This window comes from Schistocerca piceifrons, chromosome 6 (genome assembly GCF_021461385.2).
Source record: "Schistocerca piceifrons isolate TAMUIC-IGC-003096 chromosome 6, iqSchPice1.1, whole genome shotgun sequence".
NCBI classification, from domain to species: Eukaryota; Metazoa; Arthropoda; class Insecta; order Orthoptera; family Acrididae; genus Schistocerca; species Schistocerca piceifrons.
Genome location: NC_060143.1, coordinates 160,926,450 through 160,949,233, shown reverse-complemented (window position 1 = coordinate 160,949,233; position 22,784 = coordinate 160,926,450). Strand labels below are relative to the sequence as shown.

The 22,784-nt window shown below is 39.5% G+C and overlaps 1 protein-coding gene across 1 annotated transcript in view; it reads right to left on the bottom strand.

Moving 5' to 3' along the window:
* LOC124803207 (dynein beta chain, ciliary-like) overlaps nucleotides 1-22,784 on the bottom strand; it is a 187,069-nt gene that overhangs the window by 33,081 nt on the left and 131,204 nt on the right. The window contains exon 6 of the mRNA XM_047264388.1: nucleotides 384-481. Coding sequence (XP_047120344.1) covers nucleotides 384-481 — 98 coding nt within the window. The remainder of the gene's footprint in view (nucleotides 1-383; nucleotides 482-22,784) is intronic.

Genomic DNA, 22,784 nt, shown 5'->3' with positions numbered 1-22,784 from the left:
CATCCTGCCAGTCTTCTAAAATCAACATCTAATCAATAACCCCTACCTAAATTCTTCTTTTTTAATGATTTATTTTTATCTCAAAATATGCTCTACACTTTTCATTGGTATTGTACTAAATATGTTGCTTTTGTTTCCAAAATATACACAGTCAATACTTTATCTATGTGTTATTCCTACAAAGTGTTGATTCATCAAAAGATACTACTCACTTTCATACTGTATCTACTGTTTCATAGCCAAAACCATAAATAGTTATAACATTCTTCAAAACCATGGTTCAAGTTAAAAAAAAAAAAACAGTATTTTAACTATATTTGAAGCCTCTCTTGTTGCCAAAATTAATCAAATCAAAGAAATTGTTATTCATTAAATCTACCTACCGAAAAATATGCAGAGACTCAATACACTGAGCTACTCTAGCTAAAGATTCTTCAGTCTCTCCTTGGAAAAGAGATCCAGGGTCAAGGTATTTTGATGCCTGAAAACAATAAAGTAAAGTTGATACCAATGTACAATACATAATATATAATGCATAAGACTGAAAAAGATTAAGTCAACAAAATACAATTCCTATTTCTACAACAAAGGAAGGAAACTGAGGTACTCGTAAACAAATGATGATATCTAAAACATATCATTGTTAACTATTAGGAGGGAAGTTTGAAAAGTTTGCTAAATTTCAGCACTAATGCAATGAAGTTAACACATAATAATAGGTCATCTTTTATGAATAAACTTGTGATGTGCCAGTGCTCTGGGTTTAGATCTGTGGTATGGACATCCCTCTGTTGTTCTTCCCATGTAGTGATTTCAGAAGATGGAAAAAATTGTGATTCGAGCAGTGATTAAGTACTTTGTAAAGAACGGCACAAAAGCAAAGGAAATTTGCAGAATTTTTCATAACTGGGAGACTCTGCTGCTTCATATTCAACTGTTTCCAAGTGAACAAATGAGTTTAAATTTGGTCAGGACAGCTTAGATGATGATGTGCATAGTGGTCAGTCAAGATGTGCCACTACAACAGAAATTATTACCACAGTGCATACAACATTCAAGGAGGATCACTGACTGAAAGTGCAAGAAATTTATGAAGCTGTAGGCATATCATCTGAATGGGAACATTACACTTTAACAGTAGAACTGGATATGAGAAATTGTCACTAGATGGGTGCCATGACTATTAATGCAGGATCTGAAACGCCTCAGAAGGGAAATGTGTGAAGAATGTTTGACCCATTTCCAGAGCAACCAACAACATGTTTTGCACCACTCCGTGACCACGTCTGAAGTCTGGGTCCACTACTGTACCTCGGAGACAAAACAACATCAAAGCAGTGGAAATGTTTATTCACCACTACCACCACCAACAACAACAACAAAGCATAGGCAATGCAGTTGGCTAAAAAGCTCAAGACATCAGTCTTCTTGGATGTGAAAGGGATTCTGCTGATAGATTATCTTCCCATAGACCTAGCAATTACGTTAACCTTCTGGATCAATTACAGCAAATGCAATGAGGAAAAAAGGTCACGACTGAAAAGGAAGAAGTCACCTTTCATCAAAACAATGCACACCTACAGACAGGTGTCATTGCTTACGCAAAAATAATTGAACAAAGATACAAATTGTTGCCACAGCCATCTTATTCACCTGATTTGGTTCTAATAGACTTCCATCTCTTTCCTAAGCTCCAAATTTTCCTCGCTGTATGGAGGTTCTCTTCAAATAAAGTGACAGCTGAAGTTGATGGATATTTTGTAGGCCTGAAAGAATCTAATTTTCAAGATGGGATCAAGGCACCGGAACATCACTGGACCAAGTGCACTGGTGTACAGGGAGATTACACTGAAAAACAGAAAAGTTTCAGTGGGACAGGTTGTTTCTTTCTATTGCATCTTGAGAACGTTTTAAAATACTCCCAAATTAATTCAAAAATAAGAAAATGTGTGATGGCAGATCACAAACAGAACAGAAGTGTTCTTCAGATGAGAAACATATAAAGGGGTTCCCAGAATGAATTTTCACTCTGCAATAGAGTATGCCAATTTGAAAATTCCTGGCACATTAAAAATGTGTGCCAGAAGAGGACTCAAACCTAGCGCCTTTTTGTTTATAAAGGTTTCTGAAATTTCATTACATATACCCAGACTATTTAGAGGATATTAACTGAGGAGAACCACATGTGGCACTATCTTATAAATCCAATTTTGATATGAATGTCTGCAGAGAACAGAGAAAGTGATAAGTTTTGGTAAAGAAATCATTCAGAGCAATACAAAATGGATCTGTGACCTGGAACAACTGCCAAAACTGTGCCTTCCCAACCCCACCTCCTTTGCCATTATTTTTTCTATGCTCAGACATATGGCACAATGACCAACAGTTCCTAATTTTATCAGTCATCCACAGAATGCCTAAAATTTAATTCTGTTTTGTGTACTCGGTGGATCCCAAAAAATGAACCAAATGCACTTTGCTGTGTGAACCAAATGCACTTTGCCTAATAAACAGCATTAGCAATAAAAACCTGTTTGATAGTGGTCACTTCTTTATACTGCTACTTGGATGAAATGACAATGTAGTAATCAGTTGTCCTTTTCTTGCATGTTTTATTCGCCAAATCTAGATTTCAGCTAGTGTCTAGCCATTATCAATGCACCATTTCATAGTATCAATGCATGTTCTAATACATCAGTACCCTGTTGTTCAGGCTACTGGCACAGTTTGTTCTTTACACAAAATTATTATTTTATTATTATTATTATTATTATTTTACAGTTACTACTTCATATCTAAAAATTCATCTATTGGGTAGAAGGTGTTGTCATTCATAAATTCTTTTAACTTGTTTTTAAATGTTGGTTGGCTGTCCATCAGACTTTTTGTGCTGTTTGGCAAATGACTAAAGATTTTTGTGGCAGCATAATTCCCCCCTTTTTGTGCCAAAGTCAGATTTAATCCAGAATAGTAAAGATAATGCTTTCTTCTAGTGTTGTAGCTATGCACTTTGCTGTCATTTTTGAGCTGGGATGGGTTATTAATAGCAAATTTCATAAGTGAATGTATGTATTGTGAAGGTGCTGTGAACATTCTATTTTCATCAATGGTGTTATGCCATTTACTGTACAGAATGGTATATAATGTGTTTTCTCACAATTTAGTGAGAGTCTGTTAGCAGAGGAACCACTAAATAATTTTCTGAAAGACATTATTTACAATTTCCTCAGCTGATTCTTATTTGTTGGGTGTGATTACTATACTTGTACCATCAGCAAAAAGAACTAGCTTTGCATCTTCATGAATACAGAGTGGCAAGTCATTAATATGTATTAAGAACAATAAGGGGTCCAAGACTGAATGCTATGGGCACCATTCTTGATGCTTCCCCAGTTAGAGGGGTCTGCTGATTTTTGCAGACTATCTGTACTGTTAATTTCAACCTTCTGAATTCTTTCAATTACATATGAATTAAACCATTTGTGCACTGTCCCACTCATACCACAATACTTAAGCTTATCTACAAGAGTTTCACGATTCACGCAGTCAAAAACCTTTGACAGATCACAAAATATCCCAATGGGCGATGTTCAGTTATTCAATGCATTTAATATTTGATCAGTGGAAGCATATATAGCATTTTCTGTTGAAAAAGCTTTCTGAAAATCAAACTGGCATTTGTTAGTACTTCATTTTTTACAAATATGTGATGCTACTCTTGAATACATTATTTTTTCAAGAATTTTGGGTAGAGCTGTCTAACATTCTGACAACTAAAGTGTGAGTGTGGATCTGGGCTATATCGGCTTATTCCCCAAAAACACCTTCCACTTCTTTACGAGGTGACTTACTTAGAATCTGCAACCACTCTTCTTTACTGAATAGCTGGCTGCTGGACACCCTCTTGACTTCTTCTCCATCGAATAACGCTAGGTACAGGAATTTTTAGATTATTTCTACTTATGAAGTAGGTAGACATACAAACTTTACTTATTGTCAACTAACAATGTATTTGACCTCCATACACAATAAAAATCTCACTTTCCACATGAATATGTAACTTCCTGCAAGTCTCTCGTACAGTTGAACATTAGAATCAAACTGAATTACAGTTAAAAGGAAGTTGGCTTAGATACCATGACCTTTCGTAACATGAATCATAAAATGAGTCTTGCCTCTAACAAGATTGCATCAAGAGTCTACAATCGTACTTTGTTCAACTGTTCTTGTTTTAATAACAATAGTCAATGACACAATAAGCACAGAGCTGCATATAAACTCCAGGATTCTTCCTTACACACTCACTAAAACATCTAAGGATTGCCTGACAGGTACTTGACAGTGCCATCTGACTGCTGCATCTACTTTCTTCCCACGACTGATTTTAAACCTGCACACACAAACATGTGACACTCAGTAGGTATGATTCTACCATCCCACACTCATATCCAGAATATCATGTGTTCGAGACGGTAGAAGGCTGAGTGGTTCTAGAATTTACACAGAAATTCTCGAATCACTACAGCTGTCAGAAGAGAGATTGTACAGTAGTTGTTGGCATTAGACCTATCCCCTTTTTTATGCGATAGTTTAACAATGGCTTATTTCAGTCTATATCGAAAAATGCCCTGTTTCAGTGAGCTACTACATATGTGGCTGAGAATCATACATTTTAGTACTCTGTTGGAAATGCCATCAATTCCGTGTGAGCTTTTACTTTTGAGTGAATTTATTATTTTCTTAATTTCAGTAGGAGAGCAGGGTTGAATTCTAATTTTATCAAATTGCATAGGTATTGCCTCGTTTGTTTGACTGCCGCCGAGTAAGTGACGCCAGAAACCATTTCCAGAAAGTTAAGTGATTTAGACAGGAATATAATTTAGTTTAACGCCGACAACAAATTAAATACGTGCATTAGTGTATCGTTTAGTCTTGCTGTTAAAGGTTTGACTTTTCTTTGCGTATTTTTTCAGAAAACACGAAAAGATCGTAACTTCGCGAAGTCGCGCTTAGGCTTAAATTTTGTAAACGTGTTTGTTTCTTATTTCACGGTAATTTAACTAGTTTCTCGGTAACAAATAAGTAAACTACCATAAATAGCGTATAACTTCATTATTTTAATACAGATTTCAGAAAAACAGCGTAACTTTATATCAGAAAATTGCCTGTATACATTTGTTTATAGGCCTAATTCTCATAATGTTTTTGGAGAATCAAAGTTAAAGTATCACGTTTAATTGTCCTTTTTTTCATTCCATCGAGTGAAATATATAATAAATAGCATATACCTTCGTTGTTTTATACAGATCTCAGAAAAACAGCGGAATTTTAAATCAGAAACTTGCTTATATATATTTGTGAATAGGCTTAATTCTTGTAACGTCTTTTTTGATTTTCGGTAATTTAATTGATTTATTCTAGCTAAAGTATTATTTTTGCCATGAGTGAGAAGTGCCTGACTTGCCATAGAATTGTTAGTTCCGGGGTTTGGTGTGATGGATGCAGTAGTTATTTTCACTGGGGGGACAGCAGTAGCGTGGGTGTTGGGAAAGTGGATCAAGCTCATCAGTGGTTATGTAGGATTTGCAGCAGAGATAGGAAGATAGTGGAACAGGAGGGGAAAATTGCTGCCCTTCAGGCTGAGCTAGATCAGGCTAGGGAAGATCTGGACAGGTTAAGGAGGGAGAAGGGCAAAGAGAGGTGGGAAGTGGCAACAGGTAGCAGAAGGAACAGGCCTAGAACTAAGTCTGACAGTTTTGTGGTGAATGTCAAAAATAAGTTTGACCTGTTGCTTCAGTTAGAAACTGATGAGCCTCAAGCAGAGGTAGGTGTAGACAGGACACAACAAACTTTCAATAGGAAATTGAAAAAGAATGTAGGAAAGTCATCGAAAAGGAAGAAAGTTTTGTTGTTAGGCAGTTCTCATGCCAGAGGTGTAAGCCAACTTCTGCAGGAGGAATTAGGACCAGAATACCAGGTCACAAATTTTTTCAAACCAAGTGCTAGTCTGGATCAGGTGACAGAGGATTTAGGTTAACTCTGTAAAGGATTTACCAGGGAAGACACCGTGGTCATTGTGGGAGGGCCAGGGAACAGCATCGACAGAGATCCTGGGTACAGTATAGAGTGTGACCTGGTAAAGATTGCGTCGGCATTGAGACACACCAGTGTTGAATTTGTATCTGTCCTGAGACGCCATGACCGGCCTCATTTGAACTCTTCTGTTGGGAGAGTTAATTTGGAGTTGGAACGGCTGCTTGGGTCGGGTGCGGAGGCTCATATTGGTGTGGTTCCTGTTGATTATCTCAGTAGGTGGGACTATACCAGGCACGGCGTACATCTCAACAGGAAAGGGAAGGGGAAACTGGCTGGGGTAATAGCAGGAAATTTAAGGGGGGGAGGCACTGCCATGAATGGTAAAATACCAGTGGTTACAGGTGTTGGAGCAGCACCTTTTTTAGGATAGGTAAGACAGAAAGATGTCAAGTTCTACGAGAGGTCAGGATTGAAACAAATCTTCAGTTTAGGAAAGAAATTAAACAGCACAATTCTAGCACATTGGATCACCAATCACAGCTACCAATTATAAATTTTCACCAATCACCAGAAATTTCATCTCCTCCAAGTTGTATCTCAGTCCTAGGTAATTGGATTGATGAATTAAAGTCACCCAACCCAGTTGACATAATCTGCCTCTCTGAACACCATGTGACCACTGGTATAGGAACTAGGCCTAAGCACAATGAGAAACTCAGACAGGAGAGTACTGCAAATGTTAGAATAAGGAAAGGTTCTCATAAAAGTATAATTAAAAATAATGTAAGTATATTTCATCAAAATATTGGGAGTTTAAAGAATAAAGTAGATGAGCTTCTGGTTTGTTTAGAAGATTTAGAAGCTGAAAATGAAACAGATATACTATGCCTGTCTGAGCATCACATTGTTACCGATATGGATAAGGTAAATGTAAGTGGTTAGAAGCTCTCTGCACATGTAATGAGAGAAAATATGGAGAAAGGAGGAGTTGCCATATATGTCAAAATTTATCATTGTGCAAAAAGTATAGAAACAAAAAAGTTTTGTGTAGAGAAACATATAGAAGCATGTGCCTGTGAGCTTAAATTAAATAAAGGCACATTTATAATTGTAACTGTATATAGGTCCCCATCAGGAAATTTTCATCTATTTCTGAAAAATTTGGACTCCTTGTTGTGCTATCTGTCAGACAGGGGGAAGCAAATTATTATTTGTGGGGACTTCAATGTAGATTCTCTGAAAGAGGGTAATAGGAAAAATGACCTTGAAGTATTACTCGGTTCTTTCAATTTGACACCCATTATTGATTTTCCTACTCGGGTGGTAAAGGATAGCAGCTCACTGATAGATAACTTCTTTATAGACCAAGATAAGTTTAACCAGGTAAATGCTCAGCCTGTTGAGAATGGTCTTTCTGATCATGGTGCACAGCTAGTTACAATATATGACATAGCTCCATTCAGCAATACTAAACAGTCCTCCAAAGTAGTACGTTCAGTCAACAATTTAACAATTGCAAATTTCAGGGAAAGCCTACAGCAGTTAGACTGGGATGAGGTGTACCGTGAACCTGATGCCAATTTAAAATATAATTTATTTCATGACATTTTTGTAAATGCATTTGAAAACTGCTTCCCCAAGAAAATAGTTAAATATACTCGTAAGAAACCTTGTAACAAACCATGGCTTACTAAGGGTATAAAAATATCTTGTAACCGGAAAAGCGAAATGTATCTGACAGCAAGAAAGAGTAGTGACCCAGAAACTATCAAAAATTATAAAAACTACTGTGTTATATTAAGAAAAGTTATTAAAAAATCCAGGAGTATGTGTATCATGTCTGAAATCAGCAACTCTGATAATAAAATTAAAACAATTTGGAATATTATTAAAAGAGAAACAGGTCAACCAAGAGCAGAGGAAGACAGTATTACCACCAAATTGAATGAAAGCTTTACGAACAAAAAGTCAGAAGTTGAAAATATTTTTAATAATCATTTTCTAAATGTTGTGGATATAGTAGGATCCAGGTGTTCATTAGAAGATGCTAGGCTGTTAATGGAAGAGGCCATACCTATGCAATTTGATACAATTGAAATCTCACCCACTTCTCCCTCTGAAATTAGGAAAATAATAAACTTGCTTAAAAGCAAAAACTCACATGGAATTGATGGCATTTCCAGCAAAATACTAAAAGCTTGTTCTCAACAGATAAGTAAGATTCTCAGCCACCTGTGTAATAGCTCTCTGGAACAGGGCATTTTCCCTGATAGACTGAAATATGCTATTGTTATACCTTTGCATAAAAAGGGGGATAGATCTGATGTCAACAATTACCGTCCAATCTCCCTTCTAACAGCTTTATCCAAAATTTTTGAGAAAGTAATGTATTCAAGAGTAGCTTCACATATCTGTAAAAATGAAGTAGTAACAAAATGTCAGTTTGGTTTCCAGAAAGGTTTTTCAACAGAAAATGCCATATATGCTTTCACCAGTCAAATTTTGAATGATCTGAATAACCGAACACCACCCATTGGGATTTTTTGTGATCTCTCAAAGGCTTTTGATTGTGTAAATCATGAAATTCTGCTAGACAAGCTCAAGTATTGTGGCATGAGTGGGACAGTGCACAAATGGTTTAATTCGTACCTAACTGGAAGAGTGCAGAAAGTTGAAATAAGTAGTTCTCGTAACATGCAAAGATCAGCACATTCCTCAAACTGGGGAACTATCAAGAATGGGGTTCCACAAGGGTCAGTCTTGGGTCCTTTGTTGTTCTTATTATATATTAATGACTTGCCATTCTATATTCATGAAGAGGCAAAGTTAGTTCTCTTTGCTGATGATACAAGTATAGTAATCACACCTGAGAAACAAGAATTAACTGATGAAATTGTCAATACTGTCTTTCAGAAAATTACTAAGTGGTTCCTTGTAAACGGACTCTCACTGAATTTTGATAAGACACAGTACATACAGTTCCGTACAGTGAATGGTATGACGCCATTAATAAATATAGACCTTAATCAGAAGCATATAGCTAAGGTAGAATATTCCAAATTTTTAGGTATGTCCATTGATGAGAGATTAAATTGGAAGAAACACATTGATGATCTGCTGAAACGTTTGAGTTCAGCTACTTATGCAATAAGGGTCATTGCAAATTTTGGTGATAAACATCTTAGTAAATTAGCTTACTACGCGTATTTTCACTCATTGCTTTCATATGGAATCATATTTTGGGGTAATTCATCACTGAGGAATAAAGTATTTATTGCACAAAAGCGTGTAATCAGAATAACAGCTGGAGTCCACCGAAGATCATCCTGCAGACATTTATTTAAAGATCTAGGGATATTCACAGTAGCTTCTCAGTATACACTCCTGGAAATTGAAATAAGAACACCGTGAATTCATTGTCCCAGGAAGGGGAAACTTTATTGACACATTCCTGGGGTCAGATACATCACATGATCACACTGACAGAACCACAGGCACATAGACACAGGCAACAGAGCATGCACAATGTCGGCACTAGTACAGTGTATATCCACCTTTCGCAGCAATGCAGGCTGCTATTCTCCCATGGAGACGATCGTAGAGATGCTGGATGTAGTCCTGTGGAACGGCTTGCCATGCCATTTCCACCTGGCGCCTCAGTTGGACCAGCGTTCGTGCTGGACGTGCAGACCGCGTGAGACGACGCTTCATCCAGTCCCAAACATGCTCAATGGGGGACAGATCCGGAGATCTTGCTGGCCAGGGTAGTTGACTTACACCTTCTAGAGCACGTTGGGTGGCACGGGATACATGCGGACGTGCATTGTCCTGTTGGAACAGCAAATTCCCTTGCCGGTCTAGGAATGTTAGAACGATGGGTTCGATGACGGTTTGGATGTACCGTGCACCATTCAGTGTCCCCTCGACGATCACCAGTGGTGTACGGCCAGTGTAGGAGATCGCTCCCCACACCATGATGCCGGGTGTTGGCCCTGTGTGCCTCGGTCGTATGCAGTCCTGATTGTGGCGCTCACCTGCACGGCGCCAAACACACATACGACCATCACTGGCACCAAGGCAGAAGCGACTCTCATCGCTGAAGATGACACGTCTCCATTCGTCCCTCCATTCACGCCTGTCGCGACACCACTGGAGGCGGGCTGCACGATGTTGGGGCGTGAGCGGAAGACGGCCTAACGGTGTGCGGGACCGTAGCCCAGCTTCATGGAGACGGTTGCGAATGGCCCTCGCCGATACCCCAGGAGCAACAGTGTCCCTAATTTGCTGGGAAGTGGCGGTGCGGTCCCCTACGGCACTGCGTAGGATCCTACGGTCTTGGCGTGCATCCGTGCGTCGCTGCGGTCCGGTCCCAGGTCGACGGGCACGTGCACCTTCCGCCGACCACTGGCGACAACATCGATGTACTGTGGAGACCTCACGCCCCACGTGTTGAGCAATTCGGCGGTACGTCCACCCGGCCTCCCGCATGCCCACTATACGCCCTCGCTCAAAGTCCGTCAACTGCACATATGGTTCATGTCCACGCTGTCGCGGCATGCTACCAGTGTTAAAGACTGCGATGGAGCTCCGTATGCCACGGCAAACTGGCTGACACTGACGGCGGCGGTGCACAAATGCTGCGCAGCTAGCGCCATTCGACGGCCAACACCGCGGTTCCTGGTGTGTCCGTTGTGCCGTGCGTGTGATCATTGCTTGTACAGCCCTCTCGCAGTGTCCGGAGCTAGTATGGTGGGTCTGACACACCGGTGTCAATGTGTTCTTTTTTCCATTTCCAGGAGTGTATATACTCTTATGAAATTTGTTATTAACAACCAAACCCAATTCAAATGTAATAGCAGTGTGCATAACTACAATTCTAGGAGAAAGGACGATCTTCACTATTCAAGATTAAATCTAACTTTGGCACAGAAAGGGGTGAATTATACTGGCACTAAAGTCTTTGGTCACTTACCAAATAGTATCAAAAGTCTGACAGATAACCAACAAGTATTTAAGAAGAAATTAAAAGAATTTCTGAATGACAACTCCTTCTACTCCATAGAGGAATTTTTAGATATAAATTTAAAAAAAAAAGAAAAAAAATATAAAAAAATAAAAATAAAAATAAAAAATAAAGAAAAAAAACACAAAAAAATAAAGTTGGTATATTAACTTAAGTATGTTGTTAAATTAACCTAATTATGTCATGTATTGGAAAATTCGACTCGTTCCACATCATTACGAAATATCGTATTCATGATCCATGGAACTAGTATTAATCTAATCTTATCTTCCACATACTGCCTTGCATTTTTTAATGAATAGCTGGATCCTATTTTATCTATAACACTTAAAAATGATTATTAAAATATTTTCTACTTCTCACTTCTTGTTAACAAACTTTTCACTGAGCTTGTTAGAAATACAGTCTTCCTGTTCTCTAGGTTGCCACGTTTCCCTTTTAACAATATTCCAATTTTTTTAAATTTTATTATCAGATGTGCTAATCTTAGACATAATGCACATACTTCTGGAATTTTTAATTACTTTTCTTAATAACATGCAGTAGTTTTTATAATGTTTCACTCTTTTTGGATCATTACTCCTCCTAGCTATTAGATACATTTCACTTTTCTGTTTACAAGATATTTTTATCCCTTTAGTAAGTCATGGCTTTTTAGATGGTTTCTTACAATTGTATTTCACTGTTTGCTTAGGGAAACTGTTTTCAAATATACTCACAAAGGTATCATGAAATGGGTTAAATTTTAAATTAGCGGCAAGTTCCCTGTACACTTCATCCCGGTCTAATTGTTACAAGCTTTCACTAAAATTTTAAGTTGTGAAATCGCTAATTGACTGCACTATTTTGTAGGACTGTTTTGCATTACTGTATGTAGTAATGACACTGTGACAACAGCGAGCATTTGCTGTCACAGGCCAACTGACAAGGCTTCTTCTCATGGCAGAAAGTAGGAACATGAGTGGTAGGAGAACTCATGTACCTCTCCTAGGTAATTCTCCCTGCCTCCTCCTCCTCCTCCTTTATTTTCCTAGTCAGTTTTTGTGCCCCATCTGTGGCTACACCCTAGGTGTGGGTCTATCTCATCATTCCCTCAGTACGGCCCTGAAGACATCCTGATTACAGGTGGAGGCTGAGAACTGGGAAATTTGCCACTTACTGATATGCCTACCACCAAATCTATTCAATATCTATGCTGTGTTTCACAGTTACTAATAACACTATAATATGGCTAGTGGGGAATCACTCTTTACATAAAAAAAATATATTTGTTCCTCCAAAATCATTATTTACAAGAGAGACCACTCTGCAGTGCTAACCTCACACCTTTTGCAGATGATGCAGTTATTTAAAATGAAATACTGTCTGAAAGAAACTCCATAAATATTCAGTCAGGTCTTGATAAGATTTCAAACTAATACAAAAACTGGCAACTTGCTTTAAATGTTCAGAAATGTAAAATTGTGCACTTCACAAAATGAAAAAAAGTAGTATAGTATCACTATAATATCAGTGTCTCACAGTTGGAATCAGTCAACTCGTGGGCACAGCAGGTTTATTGGTAGAACACTGCTGAACTGCAATCAGTCTACAGAGGATATTGCTTGCAGATCACTTGTGTGACTCATACTAGAATCTTGCTCAAGTGTGTGGGACCAGTCCCAAAAAGGACTAGCATGGAATTTTTTGTATACAGAGAAGGGCAGCACAAATGGTCACAGGCTGGTCTGATCCATGGGAAAATGTGAGTGTAACAGAGATACTGGAAGACTGGCATGGTTTCTCTATCTGTTTATGTGTTTTTGTCACTGTCTGCTAGATAAAACGAAATAGACCTGTCTGATATTGCAGCAATTGCAACACGTATCAAATAAACGAGGCTGTTTTGGAACAAATGGTCCTTTTTATAACAAGATATAATATATCTCATGAAGTACCAATATCAAATGCCTATTAGGTCTACCACAAGCAAAAAGTTTAATGTTAGGAAATAGTTTCACATTTCATTCATACACATCAGTTTCTAAAGCATGAGATCTAATAGTAGTATTACGAAATTTTTATATAAATTTGGAATCATTTTATTCTTTCATAATTTGTGTGATGTCCCCATTTCTTCTCCTTCCTCATTCTAATAAACAATCTTGTCATCACCAATTTTGTAGCTATTCATGCCATTGTTAAAATTTGTTTGCCGATTAACTTCAGTAACCCTGCCAGAATCACAGGTTTAATTATCCTGCGATTATTTTCTGGTTAGGCGCTATTACATGTTCGTACAACACGTTTTCCATGCTACTCCCAGAATAGAACTTTAACGGCTGCTAGCCGAGGTCTGTACACCTGGCCCTTACTAGTGTAGCAGTCTGGCCAAAGATTTTCTGTCAAAATTTCATATTGTTGGATACACTGACAAGATAACTTGTAATCTTTCTTACCTGTTATTCCTGTTAATCGTTTATTTCCACTCTGGTAGGCTGAATCTATGGACTTCGCTAGTAATTATAACAATGCTGATCATTCAGAAACCCACTCAACCACGTAAACAGCGATTGGCATCACCCGTTCGGCTTTATTCCACTCAGCTTGTGTAGCCCCAAGCACTGAAGTCTGCAGGAAAGATAATTTCTAGATGCTATGGGGATCCCCCTGGCAGAGACATCACGTACACTAAGCATGCAATCAAAAATAAACTTATGATTCATTCCGAAATCAACTCAGAATATGTTCAAAAATCAACAGGGATACATTTCAAAATCATATGAATAATCGATAGACCAACGTGTGCTGGATGCCAGGCGCTTTGTGAAACAAGGGCTTTTTCCTCAAGGATATGAATTTGGTGTCCCCTGCCCCCTGAAATTGCCGCCCGGGGCAGATACCAAAGTTTGCCCCCGCCTACATACAGGCACATTGTGCATGCGTGAATCCGGCAGCTTGAGCGCATCAGCAAAATTTTTCCGGGTAATATCTGATCACTTGCTGATACTGCTTATACAGCTAACTGTCACATTTTTGTAGCCAGAAACGGAAGAACTCAGTTGCACACGGGTGTGAACTTGCTCGCAACTGCTCAAACGAATCTAATGTAAGCAATTGTAACGTCACATTCATTGGAGGCAATTTGTTGTTTTGAAACATTGCATAGTCTTCCTAAGCCTTTGACACATTTTGCTATTGGCAGACGCTTGTATGAGCACTGTGTTTTATTGTTGTATATGGCGCATTTCCTTTGCAACTTAAGTTTTATTTTCTTTTTTTTTCTCTCATTCATGTTTTATTGCTGCAGTATTAATCTGCAGTAGCGAGTTACAGTAATATCTTTTGTTAGAGTATTGGTTCTTACCAGTCAAAGTTACAAAAATTTAATTGAAAACTAAAACAATGAAAAATTCCTGGAATTCTAAAAATTTCCCAGGTTTTTCCTGGTTTTCTCCCAGATGAAAAAAATTCATAGGTTTTTCCCGGATCTCCCGGTTGTCCCAGGTCATATATACCTGGCATGAGTTTAATAGAGCTTTGGAAGGTTTGTGATCTAATAAGGCAGTAGGGTTAGATAACATTGCTTCAGAGTTTCTAAATACATTGGAGAAAGTGTCAACTAAATGACTGTTCAAGTTCATGTGTAGAGTATTTGAGAGAGAAGACATGCCATCAGATTTTAAGAAATATATAATCCATACAATCCTGAAGATACAGAAGGGCAGATAAATGCGAGAACTATAATACAATCAGCTTAGTAACTGACAAGAATAGCAGGCAAAAGAATGGGAAAGAAAATTGTTGATCTGTTAAATGACAATCATTTTGGCATTTGTAGAGGTAATGGCACGAAAATGGGCAGTTCTCACATTATGCTTGATAATGGAAGCAAGACTTCAGAAAAATCAACACACTTTCATAAGATTTGTCAAAAAGAGTGTGACAACATAAAACAAAATAAAATTGCCGCCCAGGGCAGATACCAAAGTTTGCCCCCGCCTACATACAGGCACATTGCGCATGCGTGAATCCGGCAGCTTGAGCGCACCAGCAAAATTTTTCCGGGTAATATCTGGTCGCTTGCTGATACTGCTTATACAGCTAACTGTCACATTTTTGTAGCCAGAAACGGAAGAACTCAGTTGCACATGGGTGTGAACTTGCTCGCAACTGCTCAAACGAATCTAATGTAAGCAATTGTAACGTCATATTCATCAGAGGCAATTTGTTGTTTTGAAGCATTGCATAGTCTTTCTAAGCCTTTGACACATCTTGCTATTGCTATTTGCTATATACATGTTTGAAGTTATCAGAAAGTAGATATTAAACTATAGCAGAAACATAAGTAATATACAATATATACAAGAACTAAAAGGGAACTATAAGAATAGAGGTCCAATAGAGAAAAATTTTGAGTAAAAATAATAAAGGGAGGAATGAAATCGTCCTCCTCTGTTCAAGAAGTGTATCAAAGAAGGAATGGAGGAAATAAAAGTAAGGTTCAAAAGTATACAAGGTGAAAGGATATCAATGATAAGAGTGACTAACAATATTGCTATCCTCAGTGAAAGAGTGGTGTCAAACATAGGCTTTAATTTGAGAAAGGAATTTCTGAGAATGTTCATCTGGAGCACTACACTCTATGAAAATGAATCATGGACTGCAGCAAAACCAGAAAAGAAGAGAATCTCAGCATCTGAAACGATGGGCTACAGAATGATGCTGAAAAATAAGTGGACTGATAAGAAATGAGGAGATTCTCCATGGAATCAGCAAGGAAAGAATCTGTGGAAAATAGTGACAAGAAGAAGTGACAGAACAAATAGGACATTTATTAAGGCATTGTGGACTAATTTCATGGCTCTAGTGGGAGAAACAGAGAAAAAATTGTGAAGAATGAGACCAGACTATATCCAACAAATAACAGAGGATGTTGGCTGTAGATGGTACTCAGAGATGTGTTTGGCACAAGAGAATAAGTTATAGTTTGACTGCATGTAGTCAGTGAGAATGCTTATGAGAGAAAAAAATATAAAAATAAATAAAAAAACACGGCAGGTGAGACACTGCTCAGTGGTGACTGATTTACTTGCTTGGATACTGTTTCTGTAGCACTAATATTCTTTACATCTTTGTTCTACAGTTGATGATGACTGTGTTACCAGTTCCTCCATCTTCAAAATGCTTGGCTCATAAAGATGAACCAGAATAAGGTCTCACGAAAGAGGTCTCATGAAAGGTGAGAAAAAGTTAATAAAAGTTATAGTCAAAAGCTGGAAGACTTGACGTGGCTAAATAAGTTGTGAGATGAACTTGATTGTCAGGAATATACATGCAGAACAAGGATCTATATAAAGGCCCCAGCCAGACAGAACTGGATGGGGAGGTGGGGGGGGGGGGGGGGGGGTAATTCCACACTCAACCTGGAACTGACACAAAACAACAAGGATCATTAACTTTTATGGTAAAATCTGCTTTCCCTCATAATTCTCAGAGTCTGACTGATAGCTGATTTGTGATCTCCAAATGATGGTTAGAGAAGTGTATAGAACCAGTTTAATCCTAGGTTTAGTCAAGAAGGCAAACACAGTGAATTTTTGGAAGATTTTTAAAGTGGAGCTTGTCCCCATTTGTGGAAAGCACAGGGAACTATTGTAGTGCAAAGTGCTGGTATGCACTTTCTGCAAAGAAGAGACTGTAGCAATTAAGTTATGCTGATGTCGAAAGACATGTTGAACTATATATTCTAAGTGCACCAGATGGTCTGTAGTGAATGAGAACTCACAGAAACACTTTGTATTTGGAGAGAAGCACATTGGTATCTAAGCACCAGAATAGTCACCAGTTCATCATCCTATCAAATAGTACAGAGGGACCAACAAGCATATTGGTCTAATAAACCATGGGGTCATTTTCCTTGTTTCAATGCAAGAATGACATTAGATATCTGCCACTGGGCAGAAAATTCCCTTTCTTACAGTGTACACACTGTAGGCCATTAATATTGAATCACCAGGAGGAATAGTAAATAATCAAATTTCACACACACTAGTCACATTAATGTGGACATCTGTCAAAAGCCTGAACAACCACCTATTGCAGTTGTTGTTGTTGTAGTCTTCAGTCCTGAGACTGGTTTGATGCAGCTCGCCATGCTACTATATCCTGTGCAAGCTTCTTCATCTCCCATTACCTACTGCAGCCTACATCCTTCTGAATCTGCTTAGTGTACTCATCTCTTGATCTCCCTCTACGATTTTTACCCTGCACGATGCCCTCCAGTACCAAATTGGTGATCCCTTGATGCCTCAGAACATGTCCTACCAACTGATCCCTTCTTCTAGTCAAGTTGTGCCACAAACTCCTCTTCTCCCCAATTCGATTCAATACCTCCTCATTAGTTATGTGATCTACCCATCTAATCTTCAGCATTCTTCTGTAGCACCACATTTCAAAAGCTTCTACCCTCTTCTTGTCCAAAATATTTATCGTCCATGTTTCACTGCCATACATGGCTACACTCCATACAAATACTTTTCCGAAACGACTTCCTGACACTTAAATCAATACTCGATGTCAACAAATTTCTCTTCTTCAGAAACGCTTTCCTTGCCATTCCCAATCTACATTTTATATGCTCTCTACTTCGACCATCATCAGTTATTTTGCTCCCCAAATAGCAAAACTCATTTACTACTTTAAGTGTCTCATTTCATAATCTAATTCCCTCAGCATCACCCGACTTAATACGACTACATTCCATTATCCTCGTTTTGCTTTTGTTGATGTTCATCTTATACCCTCCTTTCAAGAAACTGTCCATTCCGTTCAACTGCTCTTCCAAGTCCTTTGCTGTCTCTGACAGAATTACAATGTCATCGGTGAACCTCAAAGTTTTTATTTCATCTCCATGGATTTTAATACCAACTCCGAACTTATCTTTTGTTTCCTTTACTGCTTGCTCAATATACAGATTGAATAGCATCGGGGAGAGGCTACAACCCTGTCTCACTCCCTTCCCAACCACTGCTTCCCTTTCATGTCCCTCGACTCATATAACTGCCATCTGGTTTCTGTACAAATTGTAAATAGCCTTTCGCTCCCTGTATTTTACCCCTGCCACCTTCAGAATTTGAAAGAGAGTATTCCACTCAACATTGTCAAAAGCTTTCTCTAAGTCTACAAATGCTAGAAATGTAGGTTTGCCTTTCCTTAATCTTTCTTTAAGTCATAGGGTCAGTAGTGCCTCACGTGTTCCAACATTACTACGGAATCCAAACTGATCTTCCCTGAGGTCGGCTTCAACCAGTTTTTCCATTCTTCTGTAAAGAATTCACATTAGTATTTTGCAGCTGTGACTTATTAAATGATAGTTTGGTAATTTTCACACCTGTCAACACCTGCTGTCTTTGGGATTGGAATTATTATAGTCTTCTTGAAGTCTGAGGAAATTTCGCCTGTCTCATACATCTTGCTCACCAGATGGTAGAGCTTTGTTAGGCTTCGCTCTGCCTAGGCTGTCAGTAGTTCTAATGGAATGTTGTCTACTCCCGGGGCCTTGTTTCGACTTAGGTCTTTCAGTGCTCCGTCAAACTCTTCACGCAGTATCATATCTCCCATTTCATCTTCATCTACATCCTCCTCCATTTCCATAATATTGTCCTCAAGTACATCGCCCTTGTATAGACCCCCTATACACTCCTTACAACTTTCTGCTTTCCCTTCTTTGCTTAGAACTGGGTTTCCATTTGTGCTCTTGATTTCATGCAAGTGGTTCTCCTTTCTCCAAAGGTCTCTCTAATTTTCCTGTAGGCAGTTACTATCTTACCCCTCATGAGATAAGCCTCTACATCCTTACATTTGTCCTCTAGCCATCCCTGCTTAGCCATTTTGCACTTCCTGTCGATCTCATTTTTGAGACGTTTTTATTCCTTTTTGCCTGCTTCACTTACTGCATTTTTGTATTTTCTCCTTTCATCAATTAAATTCAGTACCTCTTCTGTTACCCAAGGATTTCTACTAGCCCTCGTCTTTTTACCTACTTGGTCCTCTGCTGCCTTCACTATTTCATTCCTCAAAGCTACCCATTCTTCTTCTACTGTATTTCTTTCCCCCATTCCTGTCAATTGTTCCCTTATGCTCTCCCTGAAACTCTGTACAACCTCTGGTTCTTTCATTTACCCAGGTCCCATCTCCTTAAATTCCCACCTTTTTGCAGTTTCTTCAGTTTTAATCTACAGTTCACAACAAATAGATTGTGGTCAGAGTCCACATCTGCCCCTGGAAATGTCTTACAATTTAAAATCTGGTTCCTAAATCTCTGTCTTATCATTATATAATCTATCTGAAACATTTTAGTATCTCCAGGGTTCTTCCATGAATACAACCTTTTTTCATGATTCTGGAACCAAGTGTTAGCTATGATTAAGTTGCAGACATGGAGAAAAAGATTCAATGAGATTCCGGAAGTCACCACAGGGATGTAGAACCATGCTGACTCCACTGCCATGACCAGCTGCACTAGGTGTCACTGCTAAGGATCCAATCGTGGTGACCCTACAGAGTCTCGATATGAGAGGAGTACAGTAAAACTCATCCTGGTGCTCTCTTAAGCACGCACATATACTGCAAGCATTGTGACATGTTGAATTTTCTTGCTGGTAAATGCCATAGTGCCAAGGAGAAAGAAACTGCTAGTAGGGGTGGACATGGTCCCCAAGGATAGATTCATTCTTGTGTCCATCCACTGTATCTTCCAAAATCATGAGCTCACACAGGAAAGTCAATGAAATCATTCCACAGATCATAATGCTCCCTCCTTCAACCTGGACCCTTCCGTTGGTTGTTTCACGGCCGCATATGCCAATGGCCATCTGTCTGATGGAGCATAAAGAATGATTAATCTGAAAAACCCATCTGTTGCCATTCAGAAAACATCCAGTTGTGGTAGTGGATTGCAGATTCTGCCTCCATTGCCAATGAGCAGCAGTCAGCATGGGTGCACGAACCAGGTGCCTGCTGTGGAGGCCCACATGCGGTGATATTCACTGAATGGCTGTTGATGAGACACTGTTGGTAGCACCTTGGTTCATCTGGGAGTTCAGTTGCTCAACATTTTCATGTCTATTTGCCCTTACACACCTCTGCAGCCATCGTTCACCCTTTTCATCTACGGCTCATGATGCACCAGTTTCCTCAGCATAGGGCCATTTTGTCATCCATGCTATGATACAACCATGCCAACAAGTGAACAGTTTACAAACTAAGCCATCTGGGAAATACTTCCATCCTTGGCCCGAAAGCCAATGATCATTACTTTTTGGATGTCAGATAAATCACTCCATTTCCTCAGTCTCCTGACGTGCTTTATATACCCTCCACTGCCGGTGATGCCACCTGGCATATGTGAGAGGTTAATACATGTTGTTGTCATACATAAGTGCTTGTGGTGACAGGTTAGGGCTGCTAACAAAGTTCGAGAGCAAGGGGGGTTACGGGAATGTGTGGTATATTGCAAGGAGAGTTCCTCCCTGTGCAGATCAGAAAAGCTGGTGTTGGTAGGAAGGATCGGACATGGCACAGGCTCTGCAGCAGTCCCTGAGGTGAAGCACATTGTGTTGGGCAGCACATACAGTGTCATGCCCATGTAGAAAGCAGCACAGTGGTTACAGTTTAGTTTGTAATCGCATGTCCTGTCTTTGATAGAATAGATGATGCTCGTGACCAGACATGAGTAAGTAGTATAAGGATATTGCATCGGTTCATTAGGTGGCAGAATACCACTGTGGGAAGAGTGGGAAGGACACTGGATAGGATATTCCTAAATTCAGGGCTCGATGAAAGGTAGTCAAAATCCTAGCAGAGAATGCTGATTCAGTTGCTCCAGTCCTGGAGTCACAAGGGGAGCACTTTTGTTGTTGATGGTGGTAATGTAGAGGTGGTAGGTGACTGGGGAGGAAGGTATGGGAAATATGTTTCTATATAAGGGTGGGAGGGTAATTTTGGTCTGTGAAGACCTTTGTGAGGTCCTTGGTATATTGGAGAGGATCTGATTGTCACTACATATGTGACAGCCCCGCCTGGCTAGGCTGATTGGAAGGGACTTCTTGGTATGGAATGGGTGGCAGCTGCAGTGTGGAGGTATCGCTGGTGGTTGGCAAGTTTGACATTGATGGAGATATTGATGTAGCCATCTTTAAGGTGAAGATCAGCATCGAAGAAGGTGACTTGGTGAGCTGAGGAGGATCAGGTAAAGCAAATGGGGGAAGTTCTGGAGGGATGTGCATAGGATTTCCTCATCATCAGTCCAGATCACAAAGATGTCACCACTGAATCTTAACCAGATGAGCATTTGGGATTCTCTATAGTTAGGAAGGATTCCTCTAGACGGACCATGGATAGGTTAGCAGAGGTTGGTGAACTGTACCTTGGATTAGTCTGTACATGATGCCTTCAAAGGAGAAGTAACACTGAGTGGCATATAGTTGGTGATGGTGACCAGGAAGAAGGTTTTAGGTATAGAGTAATTTGGGCACTGGAATTGTAGTGTTCAACAGTGCAAGCTACGGGCATTAGGAATGTTAGCGTAAATGGAGGTGACATCAATAATGACGAGCAGGGTGCTGTGTGGTAAAAGAACAGAAACTGTGGAGGAAATTGTTGGTGTCATCTATATAGGAAGGTACATTAGGGATAATAGGCTGACGGTGTTAGTCCATGAGGCTAGAGATTCTTCAAGTGGGGACACAGTAAACACCCACAATGGGGCATCCTGCATGGTTGGGTAGTTGGGAATATGGACTTTAGGATGCAAGTACAAGAAAGTGGTGCAAGCAGTGGTAGGAGTAAGGAAAAATATAGATTCAGGTGATGGGTTCTGGGATGGGGCCAAAGGATTTGAGGAGAGGCTGAAGATTCTGTTGGATTTCTGAAATGAGGTCACTGTGACAGGGTTTGTAGGTGGATGATTCTGACAGATGGTCGAGGGAATCCCTGTGGCTCAAAGCAAAGTGGTGGAGCCTTTCTCAGATAAGCTAAAGATTTTAGGGTTGGAATCAATTTTTACGTCATGGATTGCAGTTCTTTCTGTGAATGTAATGTTAGCTTCCATTTTGGGGGATTGGGGGAATGACTGTTAGGCAAAGTTTGAGGTTAAGAAATTTAGTAATGTTAATATGGAGTTGATGGTGAAATGCTGTCTGCACTGTAGGGAGTTGGAGAAGGAGAGAATGTCTTTAAAACGTTCAGCATGACTGTATTTGTGAGTTGGGAAAAATATAAGGACTGATACTTCTGTGGGACTAAGGATTTTGGTGGAAAGGTTCATGACTGTATTTCAGGCCTGTTTAGGTTCTGGATTCTATAAGGTACTTCAGAGGTGTTTGTTATGGTGTGGTGAATATAGTAGAACTGTGAGGCAGGGTTTGTTGGCCAAGAGGGGATGTGGGGAAGATTTGGTCACTGTTGTCGATGTGGTGGATACTGGTAGTCCATGGCTGGAGTAGGACGTTAACAGGTTGGAGCATTTTTTTAGGTGGTGTTATGCAGGCTGCTATTGTTGTTGTTGTGGTCTTCAGTCCTGAGACTGGTTTGATGCACCTCTCCATGCTACTCTATCCTGTGCAAGCTTCTTCATCTCCCAGTACCTACTGCAACCTACATCCTTCTGAATCTGCTTAGTGTATTCATCTCTTGGTCTCCCTCTACGATTTTTACCCTCCACGCTGCCCTCCAATGCTAAATT